This window comes from Haematobia irritans, chromosome 2, assembly GCF_050003625.1.
Source record: "Haematobia irritans isolate KBUSLIRL chromosome 2, ASM5000362v1, whole genome shotgun sequence".
Taxonomy (NCBI): domain Eukaryota; kingdom Metazoa; phylum Arthropoda; class Insecta; order Diptera; family Muscidae; genus Haematobia; species Haematobia irritans.
Window position 1 is genome coordinate 111,860,962 of NC_134398.1, and position 18,075 is coordinate 111,879,036.

The 18,075-nt window shown below is 36.9% G+C and overlaps 1 protein-coding gene across 2 annotated transcripts in view; it reads right to left on the reverse strand.

Moving 5' to 3' along the window:
* Nucleotides 1–18,075, reverse strand: part of CLIP-190 (Cytoplasmic linker protein 190) — a 316,617-nt gene that overhangs the window by 191,393 nt on the left and 107,149 nt on the right. For both annotated transcript variants that reach the window (XM_075295900.1, XM_075295899.1), the window contains exon 2: nt 813–872. In XM_075295900.1, the coding sequence (XP_075152015.1) occupies nt 813–872 (60 nt within the window). The remainder of the gene's footprint in view (nt 1–812; nt 873–18,075) is intronic.

Sequence of the window (18,075 nt, forward strand, 5' to 3'; positions counted from 1 at the left end):
GTTTCTAACTGGCATATGGAATATATACGCAAGATGACAGATATGTAGATATCTCGGTTTAAAAGTTCGTTAGCTAACGTAGCACTAACAGAGCTTCATGAAAATGGGGGTAAGAGTTAATAGTTAAGTTTGCACGCAAGTATTGCGATATAATAAAGCCTATTAAAATAACCTATAGAATTTAAAATGAAAATCAATTTACTAACTACTTAATTAACCACACCACATCTTCATAGTATGACTCAGATTCAGAAGATCTTGCCAAACTCTTTTGAATATTATATGGAGGTACGTATAGTAAGTACTGGTTCTTATTTGCTTTCTTAATAAGTTATGATAGGATTGACCAATACATCATTGAATTGGAAATCATCTTACTATGTTGAGTTAGCCTAATATAAAAGTAAGCTGTATTATCGTATTTACCCTACATTTTATTGCACTAAAACAAGTTATTCGACGTTTGGTATAATTAAAATGTCATAAAATTCTATAAAATGAAGATGTGATTAAAAAAATGTAGTATCTAATCCCCATGAACGCTGTTTTAACGGTTATATAATTTAATGGGATGAAATGTGCGTTTGATTTTTATCGGTTATGAAAATTTTAAATCATTTTAAACCACGCCAGTTGTATCCAATGAAAAGGTCATCCAACGAAATTAAAGTAAGTAGTAAATACAAATTAAAAAAAAATAACGTTGTATAATTTTATAAGAAATGAAGATATTATGATATATGTATATATTCTATATTAATTATTAAAAAAATAATGTAATGTAATAATTATTAAAAAATAACAATAATTACCTGTGTATTGTGAATTGATTGAACTCAAATTGTCATCGCTTTCACGACTCATGCTTGTATCTGGAAGAGTAGGCAAGAAAGAAAAGAACGCAAAATGCAAACGATAAGCAAATAACAAAACAAACATGCAAAATAAAATCAAAAATAAAATTTGGCATATAACAATAAATTATAAATAATATTAATAAAAAGTAAATTTAGCAGACAATTTGACATATATAAAATCAATGTTAGAAAAAACGTTCAACAAAAAACAACAAGAACAACTCAAGTGATAATGAAAAATCGGCATATACCTTTTAGTGTTATTGTATATAGTCAAAATAAATAAATAACAAGTGAATGAAAACGAATGTGTTTATAAATTATTTCAAAGAAATATCCATTTTAATATAGGAGAAAACCGAGCTAGTGAGAAAAGCGGGAGCCATCATTGAGCTAGCCAATAAGTCGGTTGGGGGGTTCGTTTCCCACCACTACAGAACTCCAGTTCAACATTACACAATAATATTTAGACTCCCTGTTTAATTTAACGTTACAAATGGACCCAGCGATACTAGATAAAATAAAACAAAGCCCCGAAGAATATAGTTATCAAGATATCTGAAAAAAAACTACACAAATTGGCATTGACTAAATTTCATATATCTAATGGCTACTGCTGGTGTTGATTGGAGTACCTGCCTCTAAACCCACCCTGTCATTGGTTCTTATGGCACACAATTTTTAGAACCCAAAAACCGGAAGCTCAGAAACCAACTTATTTTCGCTCATCGTTTTTGTAGGAAAACTTCACATACAATTCACCACTTCATAATATAAAAATTTGATTTATTTAAATAATTCATACTTTAGAAGATAACAATGTTTATCCAAGTAAAGGTATTTTAGAAAGATATAATATCCAAATGCATAAACAAAATATATAGATTCATTATCCGAAATCTTAATATAAATTTCCCTTAATTGAACAATTCTAGAATCACCCGATTTTTAGGTTTAAAAGAAAAAAATATGTTGAAACTAAGTTAAATAGAAATGTCCTAACTAGAGAGATATGCCTACTTTCGTTTGTAGGGTATTCAAATGAAAAAGTAAAAAATTCAAAATAGAAGGGCTAACAATAGAAAAATGAAACACCGTAGCAAAACAAAAACCTTAATTATCATTTATAAGTGACTTTATAGAGATCAAAATGGAATCAATAAAATTCTCAATATGATGCAATTACAAAACCAGAAAAGAGTACATCATATAAATACTAATACTAGAATTACACTTCATTCACAAACTCAATGCTTAGATAGAACCTTATAACAGTCTCTGTGATTGAGAGAACCTTATTATTTCCCATGTATATAGCTGGTAGCTTAGCACTCCGCAGAAAGGTTTATAACATTTTCGCTCGCCTTACGTTGATTGACTAAAAAATGTGGTTGCTGCCTAGTCTTGTGGATGCTTAGAGAATGAGTAATTTTGTCCTATTACATATTTCTTTTTGACTATTGGATTGTAGTTTTCGATGGACTTCTTCTCACAGAGAAATTAGCCTTTTGAGTGATGTAAGCCAGCAAACTTGAACACGTGTCGTGGTGGAGTATTCTCTTATTAATATTTTTCTATCCTAAAGGTCGTAAGCTGACGAATTTTTCCTTGCACAGAATTCAAGCCAATTCTTCTTTTTTCCTGATTTTTTCCGACTTTTGACAAATGTGGTTCTGGAAAAAATTCACAAATTGTCGCCAATATCGACCACTTTTGGTCGAATATCTCCCACCAACGAAGCTGCTCTGTGGCGAGAACCTCCTGTGGGATTTGTAAGAAATGCAAAAATCTTGGCGGTGTATTGGATGACTTTATATTAATTATGGAATGTTAGACCACCAGATCTCCTCCTATCACACATAAAAAATCAATCAAAACTTTTTTACAAAAAAGGAATGTATAATTGAAAATCAATGTACCTGATTCTTGTTCTACATTTTGCTATATGGTATCATTTATTTTTATTTGCACTTACATGATGTCTGCGTTTGTACATTTGATGGGCACGATGTAAATATGGAATAATTACTTTATGTTGAAATTGAAATAAAATAGTGTGTAAAAATATATGATGTTTGCTTGAACGGCATTATAACAGGTTGGCTGATAAGTTCCCGGTCTGACACATATGTTAGATGGCGTCGCTAGTATTAAATGCATATTATTTTTATATAGTACCACCTTCAAATGATTCGTGTCAAAATTTGACGTCTGTAAGTCAATTAGTTTGTGAGATAGAGCGTCTTTTGTGAAGCAACTTTTGTTATTGTGAAAAAATGAAAAAAAAAAAGGAATTTCGTGTTTTGATAAAATACTGTTTTCTGAAGGAAAAAATACGGTGGAAGCAAAAACTTGGCTTGATAATGAGTTTCCGGACTCTGAAAACATCAAAAAATCCACAAAATGATTTTGAATGATCGTAAAATAAAGTTGATCGAGATAGCAGAGGCCTTAAAGATATCAAAGGAACGTGTTGGTCATATCATTCATCAATATTTGGATATGCGGAAGCTCTGTGCAAAATGGGTGCCGCACGAGCTCACATTTGAACAAAAACAACAACGTGTTGATGATTCTGAGCGGTGTTTGCAGCTGTTAACTCGTAATACACCCGAGTTTTTCCGTCGATATGTGACAATGGATGAAACATGGCTCCATCATTACACTCCTGAGTCCAATCGACAGTCGGCTGAGTGGACAGCGACCGGTGAACCGTCTCCGAAGCGTGGAACAGTGACTATTATATGGCGTTATTGGAGCGTTTGAAGGTCGAAATCGCGGCAAAACGGTCCCATATGAAGAAGAAAAAAGTGTTGTTCCACCAAGACAACGCACCGTGCCACAAGTCATTGAGAACGATGGCAAAAATTCATGAATTGGGCTTCGAATTGCCTCCCTACCCACCGTATTCTCCAGATCTGGCCCCCAGCGACTTTTTCTTGTTCTCAAACCTCAAAAGGATGCTCGTAGGGGAAAAATTTGGCTGCAATGAAGAGGTGATCGCCGAAACTGAGGCCTGTTTTGAGGCAAAACCGAAGGAGTACTACCAAAATGGTATCAAGGTCGTTATAATCGTTGTATCGCTCTTGAAGGGAACTATGTTGAATAATAAAAACGAATTTTGACAAAAAATGTGTTTTTCTTTGTTAGACCGGGGACTTATCAGCCAACCTGTTATAGTGCGTAAAATCAAAGCCAATCCAATGTTGTCCGCTCCAAAAATTACTGCTGAAGTAGAAACGGAAATCGGAAAGACATGTAGTGCCCAAACAATTCGCCGCGTTCTTCATCAGCATGACTACAACGGTCGTGTAGCTCGCTTGGCATTAGTGACAGATTTCGTTACTACCAAGATAATGATCCCACACAAGTCTGCAATAGTTCAGTCCTGGTTAATTTGGAACTGTCCTCATTTAATGACACCTCCAGATTTAAATGTGATTAAGAATCTATGGGCGTTGCTGGACAGAAATGTGCGCAAACACTCAATTACCAGCAAAGAGGGATTAAAACATGTGCTTTTGGAAGAATAGCAGAAAATACCGCCTGAGACTATAAGCCATCTTGTAAAATCTATGCCAGATAGGTTAGGTTAGGTTAGGTTAAAGTGGCAGCCCGATTAAATTTCAGGCTCACTTAGACTATTCAGTCCATTGTGATACCACATTTAACTAAAAGTACCTATTACATATGGGCACTTCTAGTCTTAACCACTGAACCTTCTCTATTATTTACTTTTGTGGAACCAACCAGATTGCTCCAAAAACAGTAACAAACTGCTTAAGTTAACGTTTTCCAGGTCAGCCAGTAATCTAAAGCTATATGCTCCTAAAATTCACTTACGCCTTACACAAAAAGCAGGACACTCACACAAGAGGTGTTTAATTGATTCCTTTTCCTCCACGTCATGACAGCTTATACAAAAGTCATTATACTTCGTACCTATAGTTTTTGCAAATTCGCCTATCAGGCAGCGACCCGTTATAGCAGATATTAGGAGTGCTATCTGACGCCTTGAGAACACTAGCATATCTAGTGTGCGGTTTAAGTTTAAATGGGGCCATATTTGCTTGGTGTCGTTACAACCCTTGCAATTTTCCCATCGAATATTGGCCATCATAACAGCCTTCTCACGCAGTAAGAGCTTGCAGGTGGCCAGAGGCATACCAACAGATTCTAGTTCCCCTGGAATATGTAAGGTAGTTCCTAGCCTTGCTAACACATCTGCTTCACAGTTCCCCGGTATGTTCCTATGACCAGGCACCCATATTAGGTGAATATTGTACTGCTCAGCCATCTCGTTGAGAGATTTGCGGCAGTCTATGGCCGTTTTTGAGTTAAGGAACACAGAGTCCAAGGATTTTATTGCAGGTTGACTGTCTGAGTATATATTAATGCCAATATTTGTTGGAACATTACTTCTCAGCTAATTCACCACCTCTCTTATTGCCAATATTTCAGCCTGAAAAACACTACAGTGATTAGGTAATCTTTTCGCTATTCGAATTTCCAGATCTTTAGAATATACTCCGAACCCCACTTGTCCATTCAATTTGGAGCCATCAGTATAGAAATCTATACATCTTTTATTCCCCGGGGTCTGTGTACACCACGCCTCACTGTTGGGAATTAGAGTTTCAAACTTTTTGTCGAAAAGTGGTTTTGCCAGGGTGTAATCCACTACGTTAGGCACATCTGGCATTACTTTGAGGACCGAACTATGACCGTACATTTTTTCCGACCACAGCGATAGCTCGCGCAACCGCACAGCCGTTGTTGCAGCTGACTGTTTGGCCAAAATGTCTAAAGGCAATAGATGTAGCATGACATTAAGGGAGTCTGTTCCTGTCTTACTAAATGCGCCTGAGATACATAAGCTCGCCATACGCTGAACTTTATCTAAACAAGTCGGTTTCTGAAGTGCCGGCCACCAGACTACAACACCATATAGCATTATAGGTCTAACCACTGCCGTGTATAGCCAATGCACAATTTTTGGTCTTAGTCCCCACTTTTTCCCTATTGCCTTTTTGCACGAGTACAAAGCTACCGTGGCTTTTCTCGCCCTCTCTTCAATATTAAGCCTAAAATTCAGCTTCCTGTCCAAAATAACGCCAAGGTATTTTGCACATTCACCAAAGGGAATTTCAGTACCCCCTAAGGAAATGGGCCTAACCGTGGGAGTTTTGCGATCTTTGCAGTACATGACTATTTCTGTCTTTGCTGGATTTACACCAAGACCATTATCTTTCGCCCATTTCTCAGTCATCCGGAGAGCTCTCTGTATAATAGCTCTGATTGTGGATGGGAATTTTCCCCTGACTGCTAGCGCCACATCATCTGCGTATGCCACCACTTTTATCCTTTCTTTTTCTAGAGAAACCAGAAGGTTGTTTATAGCAACATTCCAAAGAAGAGGTGATAGAACTCCTCCTTGGGGAGTGCCTCTGTTCACATACCTTTGTATATTTGCTTGCCCTAGTGTGGCTGAAATACGTCTCTTTATTAGAAGTTCGTCTAACAGACTAAGTATACCTGGATCAACATTCAGAGTTGTCAGTCCATTTAATATCGAGCTCGGATGGACATTATTGAACGCCCCTTCGATGTCTAGAAACGCCACGATTGTGTATTCTTTGACAGATAGTGAGCTTACAATAAAGCTGACCAGTTCATGCAATGCGGTCTCAGTAGACCTGCCCTTCGAGTATGCATGCTGTCGTTTCGAGAGCAAACTTGAATCCACACTAGTTCTAAGATACATGTCTATCATCCTCTCCAGGGTCTTAAGTAGGAATGAGGATAAGCTGATTGGTCGGAAATCCTTCGCACTCGAGTGAGAGGCTTTTCCTGCTTTAGGTATGAAGACGACTTTTGTTTCCCTCCACTTTTCTGGAATATATGCTAAGTTTACACATTGTTTATATATCACCGTCAACCAGGGGATAATTCTTTCAGCCACTGCCTGTAACTCCGCCGGAGTAATTCCATCAGGTCCGGGGGCTTTGAATGGTCCAAAGCTATTTAAAGCCCATTTTATTCTAGATTCCGACACAATTTCCTCGATAGGAAATGATCGCCGAGCCTCTGTTACACCGCCGGAACATGGTTCACCGTCTGATTTCCAGGGAAGTGTGTGTCCAAAAGTACCTCCAACGTCTCCTCACTGGACGTTGTCCAATTTCCCTCCGATGTTTTAATGAAACCTGGAGCGGTGTTAGTGGATGCTAGTACCTTCCGTAGTCTGGAAGCCTCTGACGTATTCTCAATACTGCTACAGTAATCATCCCAAGAGTTTTGTTGAGACCTTCTCAGTTCTCGTTTATATTCTCTCAGATTCATCTTGTAAGTGTCCCAATCCTCCGGAGCTCTTGTGGACTTTGCTTTGTTAAAGAGCTTCCTGCAGGATTTCCTCATATTACTTAACTCCGTAGTCCACCATGGCGGCCGATTTTTCCCCTTGGCTTTTCTCTAGGGCAAGCAGCTTTCAGTGAAATGTTGAAGGCCTTCGTAATCCGCTCCACTGCGTGTTCGATATCTTGCACAGTGCTCATATTTGTCTCCGGCATTTCCGGTATCATCAAATTGAACGATTCCCTATACCTAATCCTTTCTTTTTCTATTGAAACCATAAGGTTGTTTATAGCAACATTCCAAAGAAGAGGTGATAGAACTCCTCCTTGGGGGGTGCCTCTGTTCACATACCTTTGTATGTTTGCTTGCCCTAGTGTGGCTGAAATACGTCTCTTTATTAGAAGTTCGTCTAACAGCCTAAGTATACCTGGATCAACATTCAGAGTTGTCAGTCCATTTAATATCGAGCTCGGATGGACATTATTGAACGCCCCTTCGATGTCTAGAAACGCCACGATTGTGTATTCTTTGACAGATAGTGAGCTTTCAATAAAGCTGACCAGTTCATGCAATGCGGTCTCAGTAGACCTGCCCTTCGAGTATGCATGCTGTCGTTTCGAGAGCAAACTTGAATCCACGCTAGTTCTAAGATACATATCTATCATCCTCTCCAGGGTCTTAAGTAGGAATGAGGATAAGCTGATTGGTCGGAAATCCTTCGCACTCGAGTGAGAGGCTTTTCCTGCTTTAGGTATGAAGACGACTTTTGTTTCCCTCCACTTTTCTGGAATATATGCTAAGTTTACACATTGTTTATATATCACCGTCAACCAGGGGATAATTCTTTCAGCCACTGCCTGTAACTCCGCCGGAGTAATTCCATCAGGTCCGGGGGATTTGAATGGTCCAAAGCTATTTAAAGCCCATTTTATTCTAGATTCCGACACAATTTCCTCGATAGGAAATGATCGCCAAGCCTCTGTTACACCGCCGGAACATGGTTCAACCGTCTGATTTCCAGGGAAGTGTGTGTCCAAAAGTACCTCCAACGTCTCCTCACTGGACGTTGTCCAATTTCCCTCCGATGTTTTAATGAAACCTGGAGCGGTGTTAGTGGATGCTAGTACCTTCCGTAGTCTGGAAGCCTCTGACGTATTCTCAATACTGCTACAGTAATCATCCCAAGAGTTTTGTTGAGACCGTCTCAGTTCTCGTTTATATTCTCTCAGATTCATCTTGTAAGTGTCCCAATCCTCCGGAGCTCTTGTGGACTTTGCTTTGTTAAAGAGCTTCCTGCAGGATTTCCTCATATTACTTAACTCCGTAGTCCACCATGGCGGCCGATTTTTTCCCCTTGGCTTTCCTCTAGGGCAAGCAGCTTTCAGTGAAATGTTGAAGGCCTTCGTAATCCGCTCCACTGCGTGTTCGATATCTTGCACAGTGCTCATATTTGTCTCCGGCATTTCCGGTATCATCAAATTGAACGATTCCCTATACCTATTCCAATCAGCTTTCCTAACATTTGGCGGAAATATGGTCTTTGAAGTACGAACAGCCAATCTGAAACTGATGTAGCGATGATCTGAGAAGCTATGTTCCCTCAAAACTTGCCACTCAGATATCTTATCATTCAGTTCCGGAGAGGTCAACGTTACGTCCAAAACCTCTTGTCTGTTCCTGGTGACGAAGGTTGGTGCATCTCCCTTATTGCAAACTACCAGGTTAGTACGCAAAATAAACTCTATTAGCGACTCTCCCCTTGCATTAGTATCACTACTTCCCCAAATACTATGATGTGCATTTGCATCGCATCCCATAATGAGTTTTGTCTTTGTTTTTAGTGACTCCTCAACTAAGGTCTTAACGGCACAGGGTGGCATATCCCTATCATGTCCCATGTAGACCGAAGATACCCAATATTTGCATGTGGATATCTCTAGACTGGCTACGACAGTGTCTGCATTGCTCAATGAAGGAAGCAGAAACAAGTTTAGTTCGTTTTTAGCAATTATACATGCTCGATTTATATCGTTACCGGTATTATGCAAAAGTTTGAAACCCGGAGTGCTTAATTCACAGATCTTGTTCTTATATATGTATGGTTCTTGAATAAGAACTATATCTATGTCTCCTTTCATCAGGAGAACTTTTAAGGCAGCACAAGCGGCCTTACAATGGTGAAGATTTATCTGGAGGAACCGTAGAACCATCCAAATTTTCAACCACCGTCACATCAGCCGCTTCAATTGAGTCATCAAGGGCTTCCTCTTCACAGATCTCGGTGACTCTCGCAACAATCCGCGGTTCAGCTTTGGTGAGGCTTGAGCCTGTAGAAACTTCCCGCATATGATTTTCGCCATAGTCTGCAGGTTTTATGTCTCCTTCGGCTTCGCTAGGAGATTTTTTCACTGCTGACTCTACCGGAGGCTTGTCCGTTTCGGTATCCTTTGGCTGATCGCTTTTGTATACCTTCATATGGATATCATGAAAGCCATAATTTACGCGTCCTTGGGTCTGGGCTAGATGTGGCAGCGACTCTATGTTTAATATAAACACCGCATGTCGTCTTGGTCCATCCACCTCATCCAAACGACCAACCTTCCAATCGGCGGTTGGAAGATCTGGGTTACATTTTTTTAGTCTCTCTAGTATTGACTCAGGATCAGGAGGGTTTGCCGGTATCCATGCATGTGCTCTAGGTTTAGCCGGTATGTCTTTTTTATCGACTAACTCCCAAGCGGCTCCTTCCCAAACTTCACCAATTAGCATCAATGCAGCTTTAAAGCAATCCATAGACCTCTGGTCTGCAAAAGCTATTAACTTATATCGTCCTTGATACCATCCAGCATCTTGCTGTCGAGGACTTGGTCCGGGAAACTTTTTTCGCACCTCTGAGTAGACACCAGACATCGCGTTTTCAATTTCCCCCCATTTTTGCCTTGGAATCATACCGTCCAATGCTCCTTTATTAATAATAGCCATCACAAGGCTGTCTTTTGCAACTGAGGCAAACGATCTTTGATCATGTTTAGAGGATGGTAGCTCATCCGGTGATCGTTCCCTTTTTCCAGCTTCAAGAATTCCTTGAGCCCATTTTAAGGAATCGCTTTGCTTAGCCGACTACGTGCTTGGGTCGACTGATCCTAATTTCTTTAGGATAAACAAAGCATTTCTTCTTTCCTTGAATCTCTTTCGAGAGGGATTGCCTCCTTTTGATGTCGTCACCTTAGAAAAGGTTCGACTTGCCAAAGTGTCACCGCCAGTCGACCCATCTACAGGTCGACTAATTGGGCCTGACTCTTGGTCGCTGCCCAAATTTATAACTTCAGTCGTTACCCGTCCACTGGGCCCTGAAGTTAGCAACCCAGTGGATGACTTTGAATTTCGCTGCATGGTGGTTTATTATTTCCACCACACGTGAAATTCGTAATAAGTACTTATTACGATGAAATACTCCGCTATTAGAAAACACGTCCGTTCAGTTCGACGGTTGAATAATAAGGCCCAAATAGTTTATTCAGTTTTTTATAATATATCTGATCATAAATATTTTATGCTCTCGGTCAGAAAATGTCGACTTTCTCATATACCAACTCGATTTGTTTCGATATAACGACTAATTGGGCCTGACTCTTGGTCGCTGCCCAAATTTATAACTTCAGTCGTTACCCGTCCACTGGGCCCTGAAGTTAGCAACCCAGTGGATGACTTTGAATTTCGCTGCATGGTGGTTTATTATTTCCACCACACGTGAAATTCGTAATAAGTACTTATTACGATGAAATACTCCGCTATTAGAAAACACGTACGTTCAGTTCGACGGTTAGTAAAAACAAAAAAAAAACAAAAAAAAATTGGTTAAATGCAGTTATAAAGGTCACAGGTTATCATACAAAGTATTAAACTATGAAAAGTTTCATATTTTTCAAGAAAAAATTCTCAAATTTATTGCTGCATCAAATAAGCTGTAACATGAAATTTAGCAGTATTCATAGTTCCTGCCTTATATTATATAATTTAAAATACATTAAAAATAAATTAAGTTTTTTGTTTTTTTTTTATGAATATCACTGTACATAATGGCTTTTATTTTTTTTTTGGAGTAGCAAAATTGACGCAGAAGCGATGAGTTTAACATGGGCTTATCATAGGACGGAAGTACTCCATTTCAACAGCCTTTGCACTGAATTTGCATCAATTCTTTAGGTGTGATCCGAATTCAATGTGATATTTTGTCAAATAAATAATTTTTTATAATTTTTAATGGATTCTAACGCTTGTCGAAAACGTTTGACTTCAAATATTTTCAAATATTCACAATTTTTTCATATTGGATTTAGCATTTTTGTAGACAAAATTTAAATGATTTGTACCATTTTATGAATTCTTACTCTGTTTTTAACCTATTTGAAACAAAAAAGTTTAAATTATCCATTAAAAGTATGAAAAAAAAAAACAAATTATAAAACATTGAATTAAAAGAACTTCCTGGTTAGTTAAAATAAAGAACATCATTGGGACTGCATCTTCTGGAAGTGATTTTAAAGTTGTGCCTTTGGAAGAACTTCCAATTTTTTTTTGCTGGGATGTTTAGTTTTTAAACTATAGCGACTCGAACATTTAAACTACAGGTGCATCAAATAAGCTGTTGCCCACTGTATATAAAGGTTTATGTTCCCATATACATATATTTAAATCTGACCCGACCTGGATAAAATTTGTTAGAGTCCTACAAAATGTATAGACTTTAAATTTAAGTCGGCTAATGCCCTGGGGTTAGGCTTGCCAGTTGGCCGTGATTCGCGTGGATTGTCCCGGAATTTCGTCTCCAGGAAGTGTCCCGAATCTTTCACAAAATTTGTCAAATATCCCGGAATTTCAATTACTCAAGGCATATGTTTTAATTTTTACATTTCTTATAAATGAAAACTATTTAAATTAAATCGCTTTCAAAACAATTTTTGGTTTTGGTTTTCCATACTTTTTAAATGTACACTTGTCTGTCGGATTTTGTTCCATTTCATTCAATCTCAACACTATGAGAAACAAATCAAATCACTGCCTTTCGAATCATCAGCTGTCACTTGAGCAGTAAATGTAAAAAAATATATTTCAAATTCACGTTTTTCTGCGAAATGCATTTTAACAAAGTATAAGTCAAGTCAACATTTCAAAGTTCGATTTTATCCCTATTACTACCATAGACCCTTTTGTGACATTATAACAATCCGCAACTCTGATGCCAAATATATCCAAAACCATGTCCATGGCGATATCCAATATCCAGTATCGAAAGCCACTACAAAAGATGCAGCGATTTTCACCTCTGAGCTTGAGTTTGTTTGTCAAACCAGAAAGTAATATGCCAGTTTAGGTTTCCCAAAAAATATTTAAAATCATCGCAGCCATCTTGAGAGAAAGTTTCAGAGGCTCCAATATATTTAGGAATTTCAGAGTTTGTTGACAATTATGACTACACCCTGGCATTTATGTAACTTTACCAAGTGATAAAATATGGGCAACTATTTTCGAAAAATGTGACTGTCCCGACAAATCTCGGAATGTACGGCGCAATGTCCCGGATTTCGGTAACCACCATCAAGCAACCTTACCTGGTGTGGAAGAAAATGTTAGTAAAAAAACACACAAAAATGAATTTTTGTGTGGCCGAGTGGCAGTTTTGTGCGGGTGAGTTGCTCATATTTGACATCGGATGCATGATTTGACATCGAATTTGTTCACTCAATTGCTTATCATTTTGTCATTTTCTCTTGCAAAATTGCAAGAGAATTATTTCATCTAAAACAAAAATAATTATAAATAAATAAACAATAATACAATGAATAATTGATTGCCTCAATTAAAAAATTAATTAGCTTTTGACCAAAAGCAATTAAATCTTTAGTGCCGGAAGCAACTAATTAATCTTTTTAATAATAATCGGAAAAAATATTTGTATATACGGAAAATAGCAGTGAGATCTCAGAAGCCTAATGTATACTCATGTAAACATTCTTTTTTCTCTTCATTTCGAAAGCTGCACAGTAGCAATAACAAATTCAAATTTGTCCAAGTTACGGCTAAATTTTCTGCATAGATTACAAAACCTTTGCCATGCAACCTCCAAGTGCGTATATTTGAATCGGAATCAAATATATAACAATTTTGTGAGCCTGATTGTGTTTGATACCATTATAGTGACATTTACTAACATGACCAACCCGTCAGCACCACCACCAGTAGCAAGCGTGCACCACCAAAAAGCGATAACGGACTTATGTTGTCTTATGATTTTACCGACATCCAAAAAGTCTTCAACCCGAATGGAATACATATTGGAGGGAAACCATATTTCCATCCAACAACCACAACAAACACAAGCAACAATGTCTGAGACATGATTATATTTTTTATCGGGCAATAGGTAAACAGCTTAATTACAGTTTTGATATGCAAATTCAAGTGATCGATGGCCAATGTCTCACCCCTCACTCTATTTCGTAGCACTGGCCAAAACCACTTATAGAGGGCTTATTTTGTTTTGTTTGTTGTTTCTTCCAAAGATTATAGAAGAGGAAGATGGGAGATTGGCTACTGAGCACATCAAACCATTTACCACATTAGTTTAATACTCGAACCAAACGCGTATACGACAAGTATTGACATAGCATTAAAATGCAAATGAAAAGAAATTAAGAGCACGAAATAAATTTCCATAAAGGGGAAAATTTAACACTGTTTCATTAAGAAAATTAAATTTTTCATTTAAAAAATAAAAACGTAAAACAACTAAAAAGATTACAAACATGTATTAAACTAATCTGGTAAATGCAACATTTGGTATGACGCAAGCCAATCTCCCATCTTCCTCAAATCTATAATCTTTGGTTTCTTCTAAGTGACTCCATAAAATTGTCGATTTAGCGACATCAATCGCTACAATTATGACATCACCACAACAGGTGTTTATCTCTTCATTAGCCATTTTATAGGTGAGAAATACGTGGGTTCATTTCAGAACGAACGAACAAATCGATTTGGTAAAACTGATGTTGGTGGTGGATCATTGAATGTAAACTACCAGCAATTTCTCTAGAAACGCAAAAGAGATGACAACTTTCGTTGCCTTAAAAGGACAGGGATGACATATTATTTCTTCGTTGTGATGAAATCATAGATCTTACGCCATTCCTTTGGAAAATTATCGATGACCAAATTGGCTAGTGCATTTCACCAAAACAACAAACGGAGCAACTCTAGTTTAGCTATACCACAAAAAAAATTTTTTTTGGGTCGATAGAGAATTAAATTTTATGTCGAAATAGCAAGTAACCGGTTTGCGGTCATAACCGGTTATTCGAGCCTAAAGTATAAGTAAATAATCGTTAATAAAACCGGTTCTACTGAACCGATTACTTTTATATGTACATCACTAAAAGTGTACAGGTATCACCTTTCAAATGAGGTATGACCCAAATTTTTCCGGCTATCGGTCTAGGTTCTACGTTAATAAATGTGAATTTTCGAACCGTTTTTTTTACAAAACTTGCTATAAATCAAAAAGTATTCGATGTAAATGTACTAAGTAACCGGTTGGTTAGCCATCACTTCCACCTTTCCCCTAAAGTTACATTTAGGCAGATATCTCTGCCAGAACCGGAGTTATGCGCCAATGAATTTAATTGTATCCGTGAAATGTGGACTTTTACATAGTAAACTATTATACTAATTTTTATTTAAAAGTTGTTTTTTTCGGGTAGAATAAAACAGAAGGGGGTTTAAACCGGCTATGGCAACATGGTTGTAGTGAATCGTTTGTTTGGAAAGTCACATTTTGCAAAAACAAAAACACGCGAATTTTGAAAAAAAAAAACGGTTCCGGATATATCGAATAGATCGATTTATGCATAATTTGAAAGGGGTTATCATTAGCTTGCTAGAGATGTATATTTCAAAGTAATCGGTTCATCAGAACCGGTTTTATTAACGATTATTTATTTAGACTTTAGAACCGAATATCCGGTTACCCGGTTACAGCTGACAGGGGGAAAAAATGTTGTTGTAATCTACTCTTAGAGTTCTACCATCTATGAAGTTTTGGGAGCAATCTGAGAGGTATAGCTAAACTAGAGTTTAGCCCAAGAAACTGTTCTTTTGTGTAAGTATCAGGGATGGAAAATGTAGTACTATAGTACTTTTTCAATACTTTTTTCACTCTGATCAGTACCGTAGTACCACCACGAATGATTTAGTACCTTTTTTTGTTCTCAGTTTTGAACCGTTTTCATGGTACAATAATATTTTAATATTTGGGAAAGTCTTTAACAAGGTTAAAGGGTTGTTTGCAGTATACTGCAAATGCATGTTCGCGTACACTTTCTAGAAAAGAAGTCATCGATCAAGTACTAGAATAACAATATTACGGTAATATTTGTAAGTGAATTTAAAAATTAAAAAAAAAAAACTAAAATTGAGAAGTTGATAAGCAAAATTTGATTTTCTATTACTTTTTTATGTTAAAACTTGTATGTAAAAAAGTGTTAACATCCCAGCAAAAAAGCGTCGCCAAAAAAGTAGTGAAAATGTTCTTTTTGGATCCGAAAGTGGTGCAAAATTGACGAAGAAGCGATGAATTTAACATGGGCTTGTCATAGGACGGAATTCCTCCATTTTAACAGCCGGTACAATGAATTTGGATCACTTCTTTAGGTGTGATTCGAATTCAATATTTTGGATGTAAATTAAAAAATTGTGTGATATTTTGTCAAATAAATAATTTTTATAATTTTTTATAATTTTTAATGGATCCTAAGGCTTGTCTGAAACGGCTGAGCTCAAATATTTTCAAAAATTTTTTTTCGAAAAAAATGTAAATAATTTGTACCATTTTATGAATTCTTACTCTGTTTTTAACCTATTTGAAAGAAAAAAGTTAACATTACCCATTAAAAATATGAAAAAGCAAGTTATAAAAAATTTAATTAAAAGAACTTCCTGTGTAGTTAAAATAGGGAACTTCATTGGGAGTACATCTTCTGGAAGTGCTTTTAAAGTTGTTCCTGTGGAAGAACTTCCAAATTTTTTTGCTGGGATTGAAAAACGGTCTTGAGAAGCTAGAATTCAAAAGGAAGCCCTTGACAATAATCTTCGAATGAAATTTTTGTTATGATACTGCAATATTTTTGAAATAAGTGTACGAAAAACCCTTGAAATTAGGAAATTCTAACAACGTTCTTCCCCTTTTAACTAAATTGTTCCTTGGTCAGAAAAAAAATACAGCTGATTCACGCGTGAGTCACGAAATTTTCGTGCGTGATTACAGATTTTCTTTTAGTGTGAGTGAGCGTGAGTAAACTATTACTCACGTGCACACCTCTAGTTCCTAGTAGGTTAGGTTAGCTGGCAGCCCGATGTATCAGGCCCACTTAGACTATTAAGGCCATTGTGATACATTGGTGAACTGCTCTCTTATCACTGAGTGCTGCCCGATTCCATGTTAAGCTCAAGGACAAGGGACCTCCTTTTTATAGCCGAGTCCAAACGGCGTTCCACATTGCAGTGAAACCACTTAGAGAAGCTTTATTTTTTTTGTTTTTTTTTTTTTTTTGCATAAGACTCGAAATTTAGCGAAAAGTACTTTTTCCCTCAAATATTACCCTTTTTGTACTTTCCAGAACCCAGAATATTTGCTATTCTGCACTATTTTTATTCGGATTTGGACGCAATCGGAATAAGAAAATTGTGTGATAGGTACTTTTAATAACAATCAAATTGGAAATTGTTTTGAAAACATTTCTTGTTTCTTTTTAATAGCATTCCCGAATCCACTATCATTTTTTCGCTGCCGAAGAAGTTCTTTTGGACTATTTGGCCGTTTTAAGTGAAAATTGTAAAAAGGAAACACTTGAAATTTTATTAAAATTAAGAAGAAATTAAATTACAAATTAAAACTTTCACGTAAATTTTATAGTTTTTTTGCAATTCGTCATTCAAATGAAGAAGGAGGAGCTGCCATAGTGGGTTCAATCCCTACTTCGACCAAACCTTCTTCGGGCAGTACTCAGTGATAAGAGAGAAGTTCAACACTGTGTGAAATATCGGTCTGCCACTATACTTAACCTAACCCAACTTCCAAGGCATAACATGTAGACAATCCAAAACGAGCCCTTTTAAAATTCGTTGGATATATCCAATTAATTTCATTTCCCGGAAATTTTCCAAAATTCGAATTTTTCTTATGAATGTGACAAAAATTTTTAAAATATGTGTTTTTTTTTTTTTTTTTTGAAACTAGACAAATTTTATAAAAAACAAGTATATACAGCAGTAAGTTCGGCCGGGCTAGGGTTTCCATTGAAATTTCAGGAGTGCTTGAGGACACTTCCCAGATTCTGGATTTATAAGAACCATTTTTGTTAGAGTTTTAGAGGAATCATTAACAACTCTTGCAAGTGTGCAAGAAAAGTATAAAATAACGTCTTCATTTGAAATCTTAAATGTGTAGATTTTCATCCGAGAAGTAAAATCTGGAAATTTTACATTGAGTTTCAAGCAATTTTCATGATCAGTGCGCTTTTATACCCTCAATAAGTGAAATCGGTCTATATGGAGGCATTACCAAATGGACCGACAAAAACTTAATCCGAAAATACCAGAATATTTACAATTTCAGGCAAATCGGATAAAAACTACGGTTTCCAGAAACCCAAGGAGTTAAATCGGGAGATCGTTCTTATGGGGCCTATACTAAAATATGGACCGATACTCACCATTTTCGGCACACCTCTTTATGGTCCTAAAATACCTATAAATTTCCAATTTCAGCAAATTGTATATAAACTACGGATTCTATAAACCCATGAAG